Genomic DNA, 21926 nt, shown 5'->3' with positions numbered 1-21926 from the left:
ATGAACACCATGGGAACTTTAAGCTTGTGTCAGTTTTTGGGCGCTCCATCTGGTCTCATTGTGGTCAGTGTTTTCTGACGACCTGTAGCTGTGAGAGTGTTGAAAAACTCAGTGAAATAAACAACATCTTGGAGCTGATGTGAATAGTGGAGCAAGGCGTTATCGAAAGTACAAACTGCCGATTTCTGACATTCTCTGATTATGTTGGCCGGTCAAGGAAGCCTGATGTTGGCACACAGGTTATGAGCTGGACCCAAATTCCGGGTGAAGATCACACTTCAGGGTGCGATCTGGGGCCTTATGATCATTCGGTAGTGAAACAAAACATGAGCTTCAATTTTTTATGTTGTTCGGAGGAACATTCGCAACGTGACATATAAAACTTTTGGCACGACGTCGGATTCAAAACCTGTGCAGGTTCTGGCAACGCCGTTGATTAAAGTCATCACAACGGCCGAGAAAACTCCGTTTTTTCTTTGAAGTGACAAATCAACAGGGATATCTGAAGCTTCCACACTTGATCTCAGCGTCAAGTAATATACGGATGGTTTGAAGCTCGAATCGCAGCACACAGACAGGCTCCCTAGCACCTGTTGACATTTGAGACTTATCAACGTATACTGGAACGACACTCTGGCCTAGTTTGTCTTAGAAGGTGGTCCTGAAACATTTTGAAGAATGTCGATATAAGTACTTTGGAAGGCGTAACTCAACCATCATGAAGTAACTCAACCACCATGAAATACTATAAAAATGAGCCCCTATTCCCTGTGAACGAACGGTAATCAGGAAGATCGTATGGATATACAGATGGATTTTTCACTCCGTCATCTTGCCATACTAAACATATCCAGGGAAACCACTTGTTTGAAGATTTCTACGGGATACAAGAACTTCCATCAGCGTACAAGGATCGAAGTATGTCGTAACTCGAACATCATGAAATACTATAAAAATGAGCCCCTATTCCGTGTGAACGAACGGTAATCAGGAAGATCGTATGGATATACAGATGGATTTTTCACTCCGTCATCTTGCCATACTAAACATATCCAGGGAAACCACTTGTTTGAAGATTTCTACGGGATACAAGAACTTCCATCAGCGTACAAGGATGCGAAGTATGTCACAAATCAGAACGATTTTGGCGCTCAAATCTCAGTCCCTATATAGACTTTTCAATACATTAGCTATTTTAGTTGTGCAGTACTTTTTTCAGTCTAATGTGGGAAGAAGTTGCTTGTGTTACTGGCGACAAACCGGTTAGTGGACTATTGTACGTAGGTCTGACATTCTGGATTTTGAGGTTCCACAAATATAGACCCGCACTCGATGGCATCGGTAGCGGTCAAAGACGTCGCTGCAGAACGAGTAGTAGGAAGTGTTTTAGAAGCGACAATATGAATGGCTGAGCAGCTAGATAGGAAAAGCAAGTGGATGAAATATCACTGTGTATAAATATCAAGTTCTGGAAAGACAGCATGAAAATACTAAAATTCTATGCTCTTAAAATTAATCCTTATTGCCTCTTTTTCGAACCTCGAGGAAGCTACAGCAGTTAAAATCATAGTAGACACTCGGATCACCGTCTGTGCCAATAGACGCACCGCTATTTTTAATGACTAACCACGTAGTAACAATAAATCTCAAACTCACAGGCTACGCAAACGACATTACACAAGTCTCGAAAATCGTCGGCCCTTCGTATTTGATAGGCGAAAAGCCAACAGAACGATTACAACCTACACTGTTCGAAGGCAGCTTTGGTGAGCTTCTTTAGGTTATGAGAACAAGGCTGGAAACAAGTCGCGCAATCAAGAAGTTCAAGCAACATATAAACTTCTATAGCCGTAGAATTTGAAGGTCATGCTGAGTAATGCTTAAGGTACCCAACAACTTTGTTATGATGCAGTCGGTTGAAAGCGACGCAGTGATTTATACACCCAGATCTCTTACTCCGAAATTGGGAGAAACCAGGCACTGTTGACAGGGTACTCATATCTCTTAGATTGAGAAGAAACTAGGGTGACAACGAAATGGCTCAGGGTGGCTTAGAGGGTGCTGATGAGAGAATTTGGTATTTTATTCTGTCATGGGTGAGCGCTCAACACCTGAATAACATTAGGGATATATTTAAAAACCGGAAGTTTGGAACCGATACTGATATCACCGTCCCATTGCTTCCCAAAGTGTAGTTCTACGGTTTTTTATCTCTTATAAGTGACGCACACCATTTATTATTCAGTGTCTTTCACGAATGTAAGTATCTATAGTACATTTCCTGTGAACGGCTAGTTACACATTATCTGCGATCTATTATTTTGAGAAAGGTAGTCACAAACACCATAGTCTTTGGGGGTTGGTTCGCAAACTGCACACCTGCTTAAGGCTGTATTACTGGTCTAACTAAGATTCTAAGTGGTACGGTCTTAGAGAATCAAAGATGAAGCAAACAGAGAAACCCCTGGCTCATTTTAGCATCGCGTGCAACGAAACTCATTAGTAAGTGCACGGCCGAAGTAATTGTTGCCTTCTTCAGTCCAACTCATATTGATGAAAAAAATAAGTTATAGACTATTTTCAGTCTAAATTCATCCCCTCTCCAGCCTCTACTCAGTACTAAACCCTATTTATTTTGATTGTCACTGTGACTTGTTTGTAGAGCGGACGACTAAAACAATGACTGGGCTTGTGTAAAGATTTGTTTTAAAAAGGCCCTTATCAACTTTTCAGTGGAATTAACAAAAAAACAGTTGCACTTTTTGCTGTGTCTCTGTGTACAGGGTTTTTAGTTTGCCACTGGAATGTGGCAGCTGTCATTTTTACCAAGCTTGATGAAATGCATTATATTGTAATCCGGAAAGTCGCACACCGATGGTCTTAAGAATTTTGAAGAAGGGAGTCTAGAGCTTGCTGCTAGGTTTCAGGTTAAAAGAAGATTTTCACGTTGAGTTCCAGTACGATTTTGTCATATCTTGGCTCTGGGAGACAAATATTGTGATTGGTTGTGAAGAACGCAGGCAAGTTCTGGTCACAGATAGCCAACTTTATGTTATTTGCATTGTTTTCAGTATAGCACGTGACTGCACACTATGAGCGCAATTTTAATCATTTCATGGTAGGATTTTGAAGGATAGGTGATGCTAAGCTACCAGTAATTGCGGTAAGAGGCGGCATCCTACCAGTGTCAGTAATATCTTTTATGGACATCAATTCGTCCACCAGTCATCATGTATTTTGTTTGTCAGCGGCAAAAAGATACTACATTTATTCGTCGTGGCTGCATAATTAGCTTAAATACAACTGCATGTTGACGCTATCCGACAAGAATGTAACTAAATCCAACTCATAATCAGCCAGAAGAAGTAAGAGTATCTACAGAAACCATTATACCTACATTCTTAGTAGATTTCAGGCCACTGTGGAAAATGCTGATATGTTATGGTGATACGGCATACCATTTGCGCTTGACTGTTGGTGAAATGCATAAATTGGTAACTGTTCTTCATATGGCACCTACTAGCTTATGGATTGCGGCGTCATCTTCAGCAAGAATGCATGTACTGGCTAGCGACGGAATGGGCGCGTGCCCATGCCTATGCGTTTGCACAGATAATTTAAAACATCGGAAAAACATATCTGGATTGCAATATCCTGTCTTGGGTACACCAAAGCCACGTCAAGAAACCCTCTTAGAGAAAAGTTTTACACTGTCACACAACCATATTGTTTTTTGCCTCTTTAAAGCCGAAAGCCTTAAGCAGTCGACGGCCAAGGGATACTCTCCAACAATCGTTAGCCAGTGCGTTCAAAATGAGTTACAAAATTATTTGAAAGAGATAGAACATCTAAATTTGAAAGTAAACACTTGTAACCTATAAAGTCAAACGTCGATGCCAGTGCAGCTCAAATAGTGGTCACTTTGCACTGGAATTATGAATACAGGGTAAATAGTATTTTTCAGTAATCTGAACCTGAACTAGACCACCTCCGTATCGTTTCCATGGGACCTTATTGTGTTAGCGTTCCCAGTCCAGTTTTTTTCCGAGCCATTTGTCTGTTACTCTGCGTCATCTGAACAGTAAAAGAACTGGGTTACGAACTACTAGAGCCGCTGAAGTTTCTTATAAATCTATAATTTTGCAAAACACATGGATTGGATACATTCTAGTTGCTGATGCTTAACCACTTTCCCGAGGCACGAGATTCACCGCTAACAAAACTGATTTCTGTATTATTAAAGGTTACAACAGCACCAGATTTCCGATAATATGGTGTGATATAACACGCATACTGGAAAGGCAATAAATGCGGCTCTGTTAACTATTTCTGCTGAGATCAAGAGAGGGAACTACTTTACATCCTAAAAAATAAAATGAACTATTGTGGAGACACTATGTGTGGACTTCTGACAGGCAAGGTAATCATGTGAACTCTAGAATTCGTATGGCATAAAAACACTCGATCATACAGAGAATGGAGTGCTGACAACAGCATATGGAGAAAACATGGACCCCGAGGTTAGCTGTCAATGAAGGCGGTAATTTGTACCAACCTACCACACTGCTCAAGTGTGAACATATTTGTCTGTTTAGAAGTGACAATTAGGATGCCACAAGTGCGTGATGATCGAGAATATCAAATATCCGGAGTTCAAAACCCGGCATGGCCATTGGATATGGATAATAGCAAAACTCTGGTAGAGTGGTTCGCCCCTTCTGGTGTGGACTCGCCATATTTATTGATGTAAGAGGCTGACGTAAGAGTAAAGTCTCTGATCAGTTGCATTTTCTTCATAGCTTGAATCTTGCGAATTTTCGCCAACTTTTTCTTGAAACATGTTTTTTAAAACATATCACACTAAAAGTTAGGTAACTTTGTCGGGGAGTTGCCTTGTTGCACTAAATTTGACTCAGCGGCGTATCAACCTGCACTCTGCCTCAGAGCAGCACACACATGAAAACGTTCTTATTAACTTTTAGCTCCACTGGATATCGGCTTGCCGTCCAGTAGGCACAGTTATCTCATACCTAAAAAGCAAACTACTCTGAAGGTTGCTGAAAGCTCTTCGATTGCCTACGACCGCTTTCATCTTTCTTGGGTTTCAGACGAGTCTCTTTTGAAAGTAATATTGATACGTTTATAAATATGGTCGTGCAATTTAAGTTCAAGTGGAACCTAAGGTTGACAAAAATTCCTATGATGAGCCTACCCAATGGGTTCCGAGAAGGGCAAAACAGAGAGCAGACTGGTTAAGAGTTTTCGAAAACCGTATAAGTAGTTTTCTTTGTAAAATTAAATCTTGACACTTTGAATAATGCACCCACTGAAACATGAGGCGGCTTTTGTGCAACACATTCAGTTGGGGAGCATCATAAACGCAAGATTCACTTTGGTCTCAGGTGAGTAAAAACCAAATCGATATGCATCTGTCGAATTGCACACCCTGGTTAAACTGCAAGACTGGTCACCATTGAGTTATTGTTTGCTCTACACCTACACAAGTTAAATGTGTAACCAGATACCATCATGTGCACACTGAGGAAACAAACTTAGGTAGGAATGTTACCAGTGGAATCACAACATGAGATCACCAAACCAGAGACAGTCAGTATTTACCAAGAAAAGAAAAGTTGACGCGCATCATGTTTTACTGACTTGCGGAATTCAGATAGAGTCCCGTGTGTCACTAAGTTGCTAAAACTTTTCCAGGTGCTTTTTGTAGCTTGATGGCGTTTCTATTTTATTCTGAAATTTATCCCGGTTTGGCCGAAACAATATCTCTTGGCTATTCACAAGGAACCTCTTGCATTACATGGTTGAATAAAAGTGGAGGGTCCTGAAATAAGCCAGTTTTATTCAGTAGTAGTAACAGGTATTATTTACAGGTATAAGTCCAGAAGTTAGCCGTTTTCACTGCGACGATGAAGTTTCCCATCTCTCTCGGGGGAACAGACCATACGTTGCAACTCCCTTCACGGTTTTATACGTCGAATTCAGCTGGACGACAGCCTGGGAACGGCTAAACCATCAAGTCTCTCTTGTGCTTGCTTCTTCGGGCTTGGTTCAAACAGACGACAGTACTAAGTACCTGAGGAAACATGTTCCACATGTTCCACTCTTACCTCCACATCACCTTCGATTAAAAACTCGTCCTTCTGTCCTGGCACAGTTATCCTGGTGACGGCACACTATAGGACTGAAGCTCTGCACATCACCACTGCATACCTCTGCCGCCACAGGATTTAAACTTCGGGCGTTTGACTTGCGAAATGAGCATGTTATTAGCACTCCACCAGAATAACTGGCCAGAAGTTTTAGACAATGCACAAGTGGCGGTGGGAAGTCAGAAAGCTCAAGTGATTTGTGACCAGAATTCTTGAACCCGAAAATTCAGATTCTCAGTAGTTTCCCTCTAGTTAGCATTTAGATATCAAGTCAAGCGAAATCCAGCTGGACATTATCTTTTGGAGGCAAGTGATTAATCAGCAGTGTGAATGACAGCCAAAATTCAACCACACGGCTCATGATACGTGGCATGGCTTTGACTGGCTCATCATCTTGCGGCCTCCGTTGCTTTTATCCCCGATCGTATTACCTCAGATGACCAGGTTGACCATTACGAAATCCCTCTATGTACCAGGATGACAGATGTTCAGGTGTATCGAACTGTTTGAGTGCTGCAAATGGGGCAACATATCAAAGCTGACCTTCCAAAAACACTTTCACAGGATGGTAAAACTTTTTATGAAGTCAGCCAATATGTGACTACGTGATGTGGTTTTCCTTACGGTTCTATCTTGGTGAGGGCGAGTCACACGCTGATTAGCCCCTCTTGACTGAACGGTTTAGTGTTCAACCACTGTCAGTAATGATATGGGCTCGAAACTCTGAGTTTCCTGAGCTGCAAACTGCTGATGATTTCCACCAAGGATGAAACAGTTGCACATTGGTTCTCAGCTTTTCAGCACAAAATGGCTTATCCAACAGGATGAAATCTCAACCGAATATGACAGTATATTATAAATCACTACGACACTTGGAACATTTGTGAAAATCTCACCGAGAACCGCACTTTACACGAGTGGCTGCTGAAATCACTGAGGCAATTTTATTTCTTCAACCTTCGATCAAAGAGGCCTCTGAGCTTCTTCTGAAATGGTTCAATGATATTTGAAGAAAATGTGCGGTTAGGCTGAGGACGATTCATTAAAAGGGTTGTTTTATACGAGGAAACGCAATCTATAGTATTCATTGCAAGAAAATAACTCGGTCCTTTTCACAAACAATAAGCAGTAAACCGAAAAACATCGCATCATCATCACCGGCAGTGATAGCAAGAGAAGCACCCCATAAATTGCTCGCCAAGTAGTGATTAGAGAGAGAAACACTACACGGTTGTAGACATGTTTTCAACTCCGCTCACTCAAGCAGAATGATGGCACTGGTGAGCGAACACTTGAATTCCACGGTATTAGTGTTCTCCGTAGTGTCTATTTTATTACTCTTAAAGACAATTTTGTTTGCCATTTTCAGCCCATCAGATGGAAGCTGAAACTCCCAATGTTTTCGGCACGAAATCAAGATCACCAGTTAAAAACCTGGCCGAAGATAATGAGGACCTGTTGCACGATATGTGTAACGTAAGTGGTCTTATTTCCGCCTGTTCCAAGTTTGATAATTTCCAGCTCGTCCGACAAGGCTTGGTCGAGAGACTCAAGCGACTTATTTGGGAACGTCTCGATGAGACACGCGTGTTGATTAACACTGTGGCGGATGCAGAACTTTCTTGTCTTCACCAAGCAGCCCGTAGACATGATTTGGATTGTGTCAAAACATTAATTGAATTCGCCAAAGCAGGTCAGTTGAGGCATGGTCGGATGTGTTCAGTTTGCTATGCTTAAATGTGATGTGGTGTACACTGTTCAAGACAAAAATGGTTTCTGGAAATGTAACACTTATTACCACCCGATACTTCCCCGAATTTTTATTTTATTAAGCCGATTAGAGATCGGCAAACTGAATTGCGTGAGATTTTAAAGGGTGTATTTCATTTGATTTCCCGAAATGGAGACTCATCATCATCTTCACCGACTGCATGAGATCAGTGTTCAGCACCGATGCTTCGCTGTCCTAACGTAGGTATCATGATTGTACGTGGCCTGGGATACTGTCAGGATGCCCACACCTAGATAGGATGACGATCATGGCCCTCAGCCAAAGCTTTTGGCTCAAAAGCCGAAAGCTGGTGTTTTGCAAGAAATGCAAATGGATTACCATTTCCACATATTACAACCCCCTAACCTGAAGGACCGGGAGACTGTTTGTCAGTCCTCTAATCATTGACCAACCCGTTATGGGAGACTCTGTGAGTGTTACGGGGACACTCCTAGTGTAGCTCAGTGAGTTGCTAAGGTGCGCAAACTTTTTATGAAGTCAGCCAATATGTGACTACGTGATGTGGTTTTCCTTACGGTTCTATCTTGGTGAGGGCGAGTCACACGCTGATTAGCCCCTCTTGACTGAACGGTTTAGTGTTCAACCACTGTCAGTAATGATACGGGCTCGAAACTCTCTGGGTTTCCTGAGCTGCAAACTGCTGATGATTTTCACCAAGGATGAAACAGCTGCACATTGATTCTCAGCTTTCCAGCACAAAATGGCTTATCTCACAGGATGAAATCTCAACCGAATATGACAGTATATTATAAATCACTACGACACTTGGAACATTTGTGAAAATCTCACCGAGAACCGCACTTTACACGAGTGGCTGCTGAAATCACTGAGGCAATTTTATTTCTTCAACCTTCGATCAAAGAGGCCTCTGAGCTTCTTCTGAAATGGTTCAATGATATTTGAAGAAAATGTGCGGTTAGGCTGAGGACGATTCATTAAAAGGGTTGTTTTATACGAGGAAACGCAATCTATAGTATTCATTGCAAGAAAATAACTCGGTCCTTTTCACAAACAATAAGCAGTAAACCGAAAAACATCGCATCATCATCACCGGCAGTGATAGCAAGAGAAGCACCCCATAAATTGCTCGCCAAGTAGTGATTAGAGAGAGAAACACTACACGGTTGTAGACATGTTTTCAACTCCGCTCACTCAAGCAGAAAGATGGCACTGGTGAGCGAACACTTGAATTCCACGGTATTAGTGTTCTCCGTAGTGTCTATTTTATTACTCTTAAAGACAATTTTGTTTGCCATTTTCAGCCCATCAGATGGAAGCTGAAACTCCCAATGTTTTCGGCACGAAATCAAGATCACCAGTTAAAAACCTGGCCGAAGATAATGAGGACCTGTTGCACGATATGTGTAACGTAAGTGGTCTTATTTCCGCCTGTTCCAAGTTTGATAATTTCCAGCTCGTCCGACAAGGCTTGGTCGAGAGACTCAAGCGACTTATTTGGGAACGTCTCGATGAGACACGCGTGTTGATTAACACTGTGGCGGATGCAGAACTTTCTTGTCTTCACCAAGCAGCCCGTAGACATGATTTGGATTGTGTCAAAACATTAATTGAATTCGCCAAAGCAGGTCAGTTGAGGCATGGTCGGATGTGTTCAGTTTGCTATGCTTAAATGTGATGTGGTGTACACTGTTCAAGACAAAAATGGTTTCTGGAAATGTAACACTTATTACCAACCGATACTTCCCCGAATTTTTATTTTATTAAGCCGATTAGAGATCGGCAAACTGAATTGCGTGATATTTTAAAGGGTGTATTTCATTTGATTTCCCGAAATGGAGACTCATCATCATCTTCATCGACTGCATGAGATCAGTGTTCAGCACCGATGCTTCGCTGTCCTAACGTAGGTATCATGATTGTACGTGGCCTGGGATACTGTCAGGATGCCCACACCTAGATAGGATGACGATCATGGCCCTCAGCCAAAGCTTTTGGCTCAAAAGCCGAAAGCTGGTGTTTTGCAAGAAATGCAAATGGATTACCATTTCCACATATTACAACCCCCTAACCTGAAGGACCGGGAGACTGTTTGTCAGTCCTCTAATCATTGACCAACCCGTTATGGGAGACTCTGTGAGTGTTACGGGGACACTCCTAGTGTAGCTCAGTGAGTTGCTAAGGTGCGCGAGCCATCACACTACAGTAAGGTTCAGTATCTTTGTGACGGGGAATGAAAACTACAGTACTCCCTAACATCTAAGGCCTGCTTCACTCATCAACCGTAGCACTTATGGAGACAATTAAAAGCCCATCTCTATGTATGAAACATAAGAGACAAAGGCAACTTTATTCCCTCACACGTTATGTTTCTTCGACAGTTTACTTCACTGTGAAACTTGGGCATTCAGGAAAATGTCCACTGACACTGATTCATTCTTCAATCGTGTAAAACTTTCTTTCGGTTGAACAATTAGTTTAACAAGACTGACTGGACTAAGTGCGCTAGACTGGCCCCATATGGAACAAAATCGCTCAAAGCGTTCTAGTCAACCTCGAAAGCATGGTCATAACAGGAAAAGTCAAGTTTTACTTCCAAGGTCACATATACGCGCAGGTTATTGTGACGATGATCGAATATCCCCTTGAGCTGACACCAGCGGGCGCCTTCATCGCGAAACTCGAGAGAAACGTGAAACGTACCGGAATCGTCCCACTCTAAAGAAGATCAAGGCTGAATGAGTTGCAGACAACTTACTGAACAATCATCGGGTGGAAGCCATTCGGCATCACAGCAGAAGAACCACATACAGAACTGCCGAATTGAATGCATCCAACGAACCAACCAGACACAGGAGTTTGAGACCACGTCAGATTCAAAGGGGACCAATCAAACCACACGACGACCGTTTCCAGAACTACCAGATACTGTTTAGAAGCTATATAATCACAGGCAGAAGAAGAGGCATTCACCCACTCAACCCTGCACTGACGATGTCACCTCGATTGGTGATGAAACGTTTGCAATCCAACTGCCAAGCTCGGCGAACAGACCAACAACCAAACAGCGCACCCGAGCTACCTACATTCCACAGCATTGCTAGTTCTGTACACAGTTATGGATTTGACAATAGGTCCGTCTTTGTGGATGTACTATCAACGAGAGGTACTCATTTATTAAAATAGCTGTACAAATGGTGCCACATCCTAACCTCTGTAATTCCCCTCTAATTTAAACGGACAAACCACTGACTGAGAATGAATGAACATTTTGTGCACTACTGACACCCCGCTAGAAGAAATCAACTACTTAGCTACTGACCGGGCACACGGTACAGAACAAACCCGAATGGGCCTAAAGCCTGATTTGCCGAAAATGGTGGTTTATTTAGCGCCATCATTATAACGTTACTTTTACATGAATCAGCACAGACAGTACTCCAGTTCTCGTGTGAAATCAATAACCAATAACTAACGAACCAATGAAGTGCAGAGAAGAAACTAATAAAAACAAATTTTATCCAACCGGCCTACTGAGTAGAAAAAACAGACCATAAAGCTGGGTTGGAAAAGGACAATCACGGGAAAGGACTGGACCGTCAATTTGAAATCGTTCAACAAACCAACCGGATGCAAGTGAATCAGACCACAATGCAAACGGATTACGCAACCAGCCAAACAGGCTAGAGATATTAGATATCTTTTGGAAACACTATGGTTGCTTGTTGTATAAGCGGAAACTGCCCACCCTTCCCTGCACTGACGAGGTCGCCTCGGCTATAGAAGAAAAGTTTACAATCGAAATATTACTCTCGGCGAACGGTCAATTGGCGCACCCGAGCTATCTATTTCCGGCACCATCGTCATAAGACGAGCAGTCGCTGCTACTGTTGCTTGGTGTTAATGCAGTTGGCTGGTTCAGCGTAATTACCTCCAGAAAACGAACGCAAGTGGTCTGAAATGTCAGCTGCCATCTGTGCGTATATGGTCTAAAGCTCCGCATTCAGTATCATGAGTGGGAGTTGAAGAATTCCCGAATCGAGCTGAACGACCGTGTGTGATGCACCAACTGAGACAAGATGCTTGCCTATTACAAGTAAGTACTTTTTTGTGTCCATTTTAATGCCACTCCAAAATGTTTGAATGTTTCAATTCAGTGGATCTCAGTTTTACGTGCAGATAACTGTAATAAGCAAAAAACGGTAAATACATCCGAGAAGCTTGAGGTCACTAGTGTAGGAGTAACTGACAAAAGGACAAATGCATGGCCATGCATTTCGTCGACCGTGGAAACACACCCTTCAATATGGACTGAATTGAAAGAACAAACTCCGGCCAAGCGGCCTAAATCATTGGAACATGTAGGACAGGAGGCAAGTGAAATTTTCAAGACCAACCCATGGTGTGACCCCCTTGAAAGAGATTTTCAGGGTCACATCTCAAGCAGTTGATGAGCTCTTTGGTTCATGCTTTGAATCAGCCTCCATAAGAATTTGGAAGTTAACGACGTTTCATCCCCCTAGCCTGCTCGCTATTCTATCGCGTCTAACAGAATAGTATTCAGGGGGTAACTGGAATTTCATTGGCTTGAGGAATACCTTTATGCGACAAAACCGAAGTCCGGGGATTAGGAAGAAGGAACTCACAATGCTTTCTGTTTACGTAGTGAGTTCTCGCGTCTGGTTATGAATTAATTGTCAAATCTGAATATTCAATCCCTCAAGTGTACACAGTATTGTGTAAACCGCAAAGACAGTTCATGAAATAACGTTTCAACTGTAGGTGTCATGCCTTCAATGATGTGATTGCTTCGTTGATATCGATCAATAGATTCTATACAGTCCTGCGTATAGCCTCGCAGCTTCGTTGATATCGATCAATAGATTCTATGCAGTCCTGCGTATAGCCTCGCAGCTCACTCATGCCGGTTCAGTTTGGGTTTGTCCTCTTTCATTCCCCGTCGTTTCGTAATTTGACCAGCTTGTGCTTTTTGTGAACACACTCGTAACCGCAGCCTCAGTAAGAACTGTTTCGCGCCAAACAACAAGCACCGTCCATTTACAAAACAAGTCATTTAGTAATGGTGAACGAACGATGAGTCTATGCTGTTTGAACCTAAAAAAGTGATACTAGCTAGATGAGAACAATGACCAATTGGCCAAAGTCAGTCAGAGCTAGTCGGCGTCTTGTCTTCTTTGCCGATCATCTGGTAGTCCCAAACATCCCCCGGTTGAGACTTATGTGACATGCAATAAAGCGGAATGCATTAGGTTCCTGCTGTACAAGCTGACAAGTACTCGATAAATGCACAACAAAGCGTCAGTGGGAGTCCATCAGAAAATGAGGTTGTCAGGCCTACATTCAATTTCTCAGCAAAAAGTGAATCAAATCAGTGATAGCACATACCTTGCGTCTGACATTTCATGTCCGAATAGCTGACCACGTGTTATCTGGATTTTTGGTGGTAGTAAATATTTGGTGCAAAAGCAGATGCCCTAGCTTTTGTTGTGAGGTTTATGGACAACTCCTAAATAGGGCAACTGAAGGTTTTTAAGTGGTTCCATCTGATGGATTCAGGTTGATTAGTAGGCACTTTATCGATCGTGATATTGCAACAAATGAAATGTTACTACTGCTGGGAAGCTCTCAACACTGTTGATCGGTTTATGTTGTCCAGCTTCAAACGAAGCATCTAATATCAAGCACATGGACTTTATTGTCCATTATGCTATGTGCAAACTTGACTGAGAGGACCCGCGGGCTTCCGCAACACTGTATAACTTGTCACAGTCCCTGTCATCGATTACTTCTTTCGCTGAGATGGACGACCTGATTGAAAATGTTGCGTAATGAACTTAGGTGACGTCGTCAGCACTGAGTAGATTAGCTTTTCGCCGTTATTTTGTAGTGCGCTGAGCCAACCAAATGGATCGTCTATTCAAACGGCCAGTCGTAATCAAGAGTCAACTCCTGATCAGCAACATAAAGTAGTGGAAATGGTTTTGAATAAATGTTAAAGTATTTCTGCAGTATTCAAGGCTTTTCTGGCGCTGTTTGTTTAACGGCATCAGAGGAACGCAGTATTAGCCTCCTGTTACTCTGCCGTTCACCATACAACCCTGCGTTGGTGACATACACTTAGTGAGAGGATGTCTCATTTTCAGGCAATTTTCCGCAATTCAGGAAGACTTTGAATCGTTTTTAATCAACTGTTTCACCTTCTAATGATGTTGAACACACCGACGTAGTCGGAACCCAAGCTATCACAAATGATCAAAACTTCGCCCGCTCAAGCATTTCTCAGCAACAATCCATAAAATCAAGGATTGCCGAAATGCACCTCTGATTACTAGAAGTTGAATCGTTTCAGCCAGAAAGACGGAAGGTAGTCAGCTGGAAGATGATGGACGCCTAAAAGGGGTGCCTAAATGGTATATTATTCAAGAACTACTTTTAAGGCTATTCAGAGGTTATTGGCAAGTGGATTGTGATTTATCAGTGTGACTTATGAGCCTCACTGGGGGCCTAGTACTAGCGTTGATTTTAGGTGAGCCTTTCAAAAACTCCGGTTGTAATTCTGAAGCTAACTACAACCTATCCACCACTTTTGTTTCCCTCTGACAGATGTCAATTTGAAAGCCAAAGATGGTCTGACTCCGTTACATTTTGCAGCAAAATACGAAAAGATCCTTCCTAAAGACCAGGTAAGTCAGAGTCAGCTACCTGTCCTTGATTGTTTGGATAAACGGCTTACTGATATGGACACTCTAGTCGGTTTTTTCTAATAGATTTTTCAGGTACTGTTTTTTGTCTCAATCGCCTATCTACTAAGCTCACTGTAACTGTTACAACCTGAACCAAATGCTCGGATTATTTAAAACATCTAAAAGGCCAAGAACGCCTATAAGGCAATTCCAGTTTTTGCATGTGAAAGTCATTGGAACCTGGATAATTTAGATAGTACACAACTCACTACTAAATAAGGCGTAGCGGGAGAAGAACGATTTAACTTTATGAACCTACGTTTGTATTTCACACTTAATTGTCACAATGCGGCATTTCACCAGCTACCTCAAAATCCGTAAGTTTAAATTCTTGAGCGACCGCACACTGTGACCAGCGTTCACAGGCGGAGTTACGAGTGAACAAAACGCAGATTTCGAGTACAGTTTGACATGTCATATAAAGATGTCAGCAGATTCATACACACTAAATTAGGTACTGTAACCGTTGAAGCAAGCAATGGCTCCAGGGAGAAAAGCGATATTGAATGACACATGAATAGGCTGTTTCCTCATACCTAATTGTATCACAGCTGCCGGATGGTTTGGAGGCGAGTCCAAGACTGAATCCAAGCACGTCAATATAGGAAACCGGAATTTTCACCAGAAAATGCTGGATTCAGTGGAGTCAGCCTCTTTGCTGAAGCAAAGAATGACCGAAGAATATTCTTGGCGGAGCTTTTACCCAGCGAGTGAAGTGGAACTAGGCCAAAGAAGTGAGAGACACTGTACAGCTTGCAAAGACGACTTGAAGACGCGATCTTCCGTGACCACTGGCCGACGAGTGGCAGTGATTCGCTTGCATTTAGGCAGAATTTAATTAGATAGGTCTGATACGGTTTGAGAATGGTTACCAGCTGTTAGAACACAAAGTTGACGGAAAATCGGGGACTGCGCCTTCCTGATGGGCATCAAGAAGGGCGTAACCGAAGGTGGGCTGTCCAAGTGTTTTCGGCAACCTTATGAATAGTGCGTTGCGTCTGTATAACGAATCGCTTTACCTCAAGTAATATACCAACTGCAACATGGGGTATCCTGGTGAAACATATTTAGTTAGTTAAGATTGGTGGGCGAATCTACTTTTCAACGTTTTCTGAGATTTCAACACATTTTCATTCCACCCACAGGATAAAACATCGACCAAAATGTCAATATCTTATATTCTTAGCCTGAAAACTCCTTATTTATTCACTAGAACAGATGAGAAAAATCTTTTGTCATGTTGTTGATTTTCTGAACTCAGAGCAGAAGTAGTACAATGAAGGCGGGGTTTTGTCAGTAAACTCCTAAAAACTATTCAGACATCGGGGTACTTCTTGAACATGCACGAACAGAAGGTTGTCTGTTCCTAACGCCAATGGCAATACACTAGTGGTTTAGAATATAACTTTGTACTTTGGATATCAAACTCCAAAGTGATCAGAAGAGTACGGGTTAAAATTCACCACGATATAAAATCTTGGGTCAGCGTTGATCCGAACTTTAACAGTAAACTGTCATTTGGCTTTGATTGGAGAAATCTCTGTTTAAATAACCAAATACGCCCACAATATCATCAACCTCCAACTAGGTAGAAGGAAGAATAATTTCACCGGATGAGTGAAACTCCTATCCGAGAAGTCAACACTCGAGGAGCCAGTCAGTCAATATGTGATCACGTGATTTAATTTCTGTGTTTGGTTGATGACTGGCACTATATTCTGTCCAGGTGCAAGACAGTCACAGTGCTGATCAGTTGCCCGTAGTCGGAAGGTTACGTGTTCGAACTACTGGCTGGCAGATTACGGGTTGAAAACTCCACGAAACTCGTGAGGTTATCACTACTGGTGATTTCCAGCAAAGATGAAACAGCTGTACGGTGCTTCTCCGCTTTTCAGCATAGGTTCTCTCCACCTACTGGACGAAATCTCAGCTGAGCATAACCCAGTCTCCTCACATCAGAGTTGAAAGTAAATTTGTCTAGCTGGTCTATAAGTACCGAGAATATGGATAAAGCTGTGGATGGATATCTGAAGGTGCCGTCTTTACGGAGGCTGATTGAGTGGAACTCGCATATCACTCATCGCCATTTGCAAAGCTGCTAACCCAAGGTCACTTTATTTGTCTTTCTATGCCTATCTGATGAGTAAAATAGGTCCATAATGTAAGTAAGCCACCAGGTAAGCCACACGAGATGAAACCCACTGTTGCCGCGCCTTCTAACGTTCCGTACTCAATCTGATGTTTAACAGAAATGCACCTGGTGCAGTATATTGCCAAGAGCGTTGGACCCATCCGAGATATGACACTATTCAAGAGGTCAGTGGAGACACGTTAGCACATTCATTCGCACGCATTTATGCAGACGGTATTTCATTCCCCTATAAACTGACTTGGTCACGTGCTCCTTATGTCAGTTGGTCGGTTACGCACCACGTTTTGGCGCAATCTACACACGGCGATTGCTATCTTGAGAGTAGGAGGGGATTCGTGCTACGAATATCTCATAATTCAGATTCGTTTTCAAAGACTGACTCTTCCAGATGAAGGACTGAACCGTCTTTATTTATTCCTATACATTTTGGGATCAACGAATAGTCATGTGAGAAGTTTTTCAGTTTTGCAATACTCTACATGGTTCAAACGGAACGATCCAGCGGCGGAAAGACATACTACTTGTTTTCATAAAGGAAACTACTTACAACGATGCTGAAAACTCTTCGGCTGCGCCTATGTGATGTTTCACAATAAGGTCGAAACCAGTCACTAATATTGTGAGTAGTTTGTTTTGTGAAAATATACTGAGATATCTCGAAGCAGTAGAAGAATGCGTCATAATAAATAATATTAGACTGCCGTCTTTCCCTGCTGAACATTTTCTGATTTCAAAATCTGGTATGGGAGGTTGGTTTGAGATGTGTTGAATACTCTGCTGACGATAAGGGCACTTATTGTCAACCTTACTAATTTCCGATCAGGATAATTCATCTTAGAGTGTTAACCACAGGTGCACGGCGTTTGTGAGAGTGGGACAAACGATTATAAAGTCTCCCATTCCTTTGAATCTTCTTCGTGCGTTAAGACGTCGACGACCGAATCTATTCCATTAAACCCTGGAAATATTCATTTTTGGACACAGATGTTTTGGATATTCAACACTTCTGTGCATTTATTGCGAAGACGTTTGCAGTATAAATGGAAGGAATTTTGTTTGTTTGTTTGTTTCGTTTTGGGAATTGGCATAGAAATTTAACTGGGTACTTTCTTACCAAATAACCTTGAAATGACGATCTATTGGAAAACTATATTCCCTGACCTTTTGAAGCCACGAAAGAAATCTGTGCCGATGATCCGTCTGGTGGAAAACGCCTACAATGTCAACGAACCAAACAACGAGATTTTCGATGAAATCATACAATACTTGTATCAAAGTGGAGCGAACCTTGAGAAACCAGATCAGAATGGAATGACTGCCCTCCACTATGCGGCTAGTCGCAATAATTTATCTGCAGCCAGACAACTGATTGTGTTGGGAGCATACTTGGAGGTTAGTATTGATTTTGCGAACGTCACCAAGCCATGTGGATGAAAATTCTTGTAGTTTAAATTTGATGCACTGTTTATCTCCAAGACCATGCATATCAGATTAAACTGAGTCCATTGTCGGTTTGATTTGACATTCCAAATTCGATTCGATATCTTTTCGCGTCTTTTTTCTAGTTAAGTCAGAAGGCTTGACTATCACGAATTTGTGTTTAGACTAACTCTTAGACACACAAGCACAGGTTATTTTCACACGGCCTCATCGCCAGTCTATAGTTTTGTTCGCATATGAAATCAATTGCCATAGAATGATGTGACTTATGGGACGAAAGCTTCCATTCAACCCGGAGTTCAGATCTAATGCTTTCTGTTTGTGAATTTCCCTCTCTGCAATGGCCATTGTCATGACAAATAATGTTCGTTTTAACAGTTATTCTTCAAAACAAAAAACAGAAATCCTTCCAAATAGGACTACATTTTACTTGTTTATGTGGACGGATTCTCCGCAAAAGTTTATTAGGGAGCAGTTATCTTTATATGCGTCAAACTTTGGGGCAAAGTTGTCTTCTAAGTAAACCACTCTCTAAAATCTAAATTCCTCTGCTGCGAGAAGCTTATAAAAACAACAGCGAAGTACAACGACGCTATGAGTACGCAGTAGAACCACTAAACAACCGTAACCAACGAACTTTTCTTAATGCAGTAACTGTCTGTAGATCTGTTGGTATCTTTATACACTAATCAAGTAGTCCTGTTGTGAATTGTTGTTCTAAACAGCTGTTGATTGATTCAGCCAGTCACCCCATTTTCTGTTAATGGTCAAAACGTTTGGCCTGATCGTTTTGGGAGACCTGACAATTACTGAGCCACAGGAATGAAATCTGACTCGCTGTTTAATGTAGAGATGTGGTCGGAATCCGGAAAACTCAGCCGCAGGAGCTGATTGGCCGGGATCGGAAGCCGTGTCAATTGCTTGACTAGGGCAGAACGCCAATAATCAGCTGATTGGCTGCCTTATTCAGTAGGTGGATAGATCATTGAAAGCGTCAACTGGTTGGTGGAACTTGACAGTCTGAGATTACTAGGCAAGCTATCAGTTATCCGATTCACCACGCTTATGTGCCTGAGCCTTTAGGGATCCGATCATATGTTTGCTCTTCTACACCGCATGAAAACGGAACGTGGGCAAAAACCTGCAACAACCAAGGCGAAACTTCATCCGTGTGCCTACCAGATATAGAGGGGTGGTCACTGTGGAAGTGCCAGAGTCATAGAGGAATTCACAGGTTAACTAATCTCCTACTGGCACCGGAACCCATTGAATATGCACTTAAAATATGTTTTATGCTGAAACATGCTAAATCTGATTATTACCCAAGTATTAGTACGTGATTAAGGTGTTTGTTCCTGGTGACTTCGCTGTTCATATTACACATTCTTTGGACCATGGGAGTATAGCAACCTCTGGATTTCATTCGAAGCGCGCCTCACTCGTAACATTATTCGAGCATTTTATATAGATTTTTTATCAGAGTCCAGTCAAAATACATGACAAACCACAATAAACTTCATATTGGTATGTAAGCGTCAGTGAAAAATGCGTAGGGAACTATCAGAGCAAGAACTTTTCATGGCCTTTTTGAGTATAATAAAAGACAGATTACCTGAAGGGTTGAAACTATCCAAGACCGTGACCGAAGGGTGAATTGTCGTATGGGGTGCAACTATCATCAAGGAATGAGACGCCGAGTTAGGTAAGCTCGAAATTCTGAAGAACTTCCTGAACGCTGGCAGCATCTCCAGCGTAGCTTTCGTGCTCTTTTGCATTAAAGTCGCACGAACTTACTGATGACGGCCTCATACAATCCCCTTTCTTGTTTCAAGAATATACAGACCTCAGTCCGATGGAAATCATCCTTTCAAAACAGTGGTTATATTTCTCAAAAGACACTCAATTAGGCTAATATTTATGAACTTCATGGGGAAATCATTAGAAAAAATCAACCATGGTCTCGAATGAGGCCAGAGGGCTTTCGATTCACTTGTTTTTATCAAATGAGATGTTTTCATCTTTATAGGAGGGGTTTTGCGAACAAATGTTTTTAAGCCATGCAATAAGCAACATCAGTTATCAACGGATTTCAACGGCTCAGTTGTCTGCAGTTTGATCCGTAGTTAGTCGACAGAGGCATGTGAGATCGTCGCTGTGTGTCTGAAACTGGTCAGATTGCTGTCATTCATGATACAGAAAGCCTGATACTAACAGCGTGCTTGATTGATGTGCTCAGCGTACTTTCACAGAAAGTCTTGAGAATCATGAGGCGGCCTGTGTGCAGCACATTCAGCTGGAGAACATCATAAACGAGAGATTCAATTGAGTCTCCCGTGAAAACCAAATTGATTTGCAGATGAGTGTATTTCTCGAAAAACAGTGCAATTTGGGTTCAAGTAGATCATAAGGTTGACGGAAACTCGGGGACTGCGCCTACCTGATGAGCCCCAAGAAGGGCGAAACCGGTCGTGGGCTGTCAAAGAGTTTTCAGCAACCTTGTGAGTAGTTTCCTTTATGAAAAAAAGTCTTGTATTTTGTTCGTTTGATAGACGTCACCGTGAAGGATTGACTCAGATTAGCTCAAAGCTGGTATGGTTGACGATCGCCCGACCATTTTTTTCGAATTATACGCACACACTGTCAATAACTAGGCGATTCGACGAATCAAATCTCTCGTGTGTTTGCCACAGTGCAACTTTATCAGTTTTGTTATTACTGAATGCCTGGAGTGAATTCTGTCACGTTGTCGACATAAATTGATATTAGCCACGCATAGAAATTGTTGGCACCTGTAAAACCTGTAGGCTGGTTATTTTTTTAGAAAGGCCATATAGACTCCTTTGATCGATAGCCACAGTGCGAAGTTCAGTAAGGTGAAAGAGCCTGTAAACACATGGAGTGTTTGGAAACTGGTAGTTAGCAAGTTATCAGCTGACCGGATGCATAGTTCCATTAAACATGGAAAGTGAAGTCCTAATATGCGCCTTAATCATAGACCCATACATTGATTCTCATTGGCGAACATTCATGTTTCAAAGTCCTTCCAGGAATTAATGTCCACAAAATCAAGCTAATGAGGGTCTTTGCTAAGTTTATCCCGGGAATGCTGGTAGAACCACCTTTGGCTAGCTTTCATTATCCCGAAAAGCTGCACTGCCTGACTCCATGCATTTGAAAAGCCATTCATGTGTCACCTCATGAGGGACTAGCTGGGCGGATTTCGACCTTGCAATAAGGACCCCGTCATGTAAATGACGCTGGGGTCTCTGCCGAAAAGTCGTGAAGCACTGTAGAGCTGCGAAACCGTGAACTCCATATTAGTGGTTGGAAACGCAACCACTGGGCCAACAGCAGCTGCTCGGCAGCTTGATGCACTGGTATTTAGAGGGTGTTGCGTTATTCACGAGTTGTGTGGGTCTTCCATCTAAGACGTCGTCACTTGACGAGTCAGTCAACACGTGACAACTCGGCGTGAATTCTCAGATTGAAGGATGGCTGGCACTGTTCATACGGATCATTTGCGGCTTGTGCCAGGATGGTTCAGTCTTCAGCTGGTTCCTTTCTAGACATTCGCGAGGTTCACACCTCTGCTTGTCCCCGACCAAAGTGAAATATCCATGTGGTGTTTCTTGGCTTATCTGCATAGGTCGAAT

General features: G+C 42.3%; 1 protein-coding gene across 1 annotated transcript in view; it reads left to right on the top strand.

The window, feature by feature from the left end:
- Nucleotides 1–7544: 7544 nt before the first annotated feature.
- Nucleotides 7545–21926, top strand: part of T265_13969 (hypothetical protein) — a gene marked incomplete at both ends in the record, with an annotated part of 60406 nt that continues 46024 nt past the window's right edge. The window contains 6 exons of the mRNA XM_009171399.1: nt 7545–7643; nt 7689–7860; nt 9222–9328; nt 9374–9545; nt 14542–14621; nt 18004–18225. Coding sequence (XP_009169663.1) covers nt 7545–7643; nt 7689–7860; nt 9222–9328; nt 9374–9545; nt 14542–14621; nt 18004–18225 — 852 coding nt within the window. The remainder of the gene's footprint in view (nt 7644–7688; nt 7861–9221; nt 9329–9373; nt 9546–14541; nt 14622–18003; nt 18226–21926) is intronic.

The sequence above is a fragment of the Opisthorchis viverrini genome (genome assembly GCF_000715545.1).
Source record: "Opisthorchis viverrini unplaced genomic scaffold opera_v5_124, whole genome shotgun sequence".
NCBI lineage: Eukaryota > Metazoa > Platyhelminthes > Trematoda > Opisthorchiida > Opisthorchiidae > Opisthorchis > Opisthorchis viverrini.
This window is presented reverse-complemented; position numbering and strand designations above follow the sequence as displayed.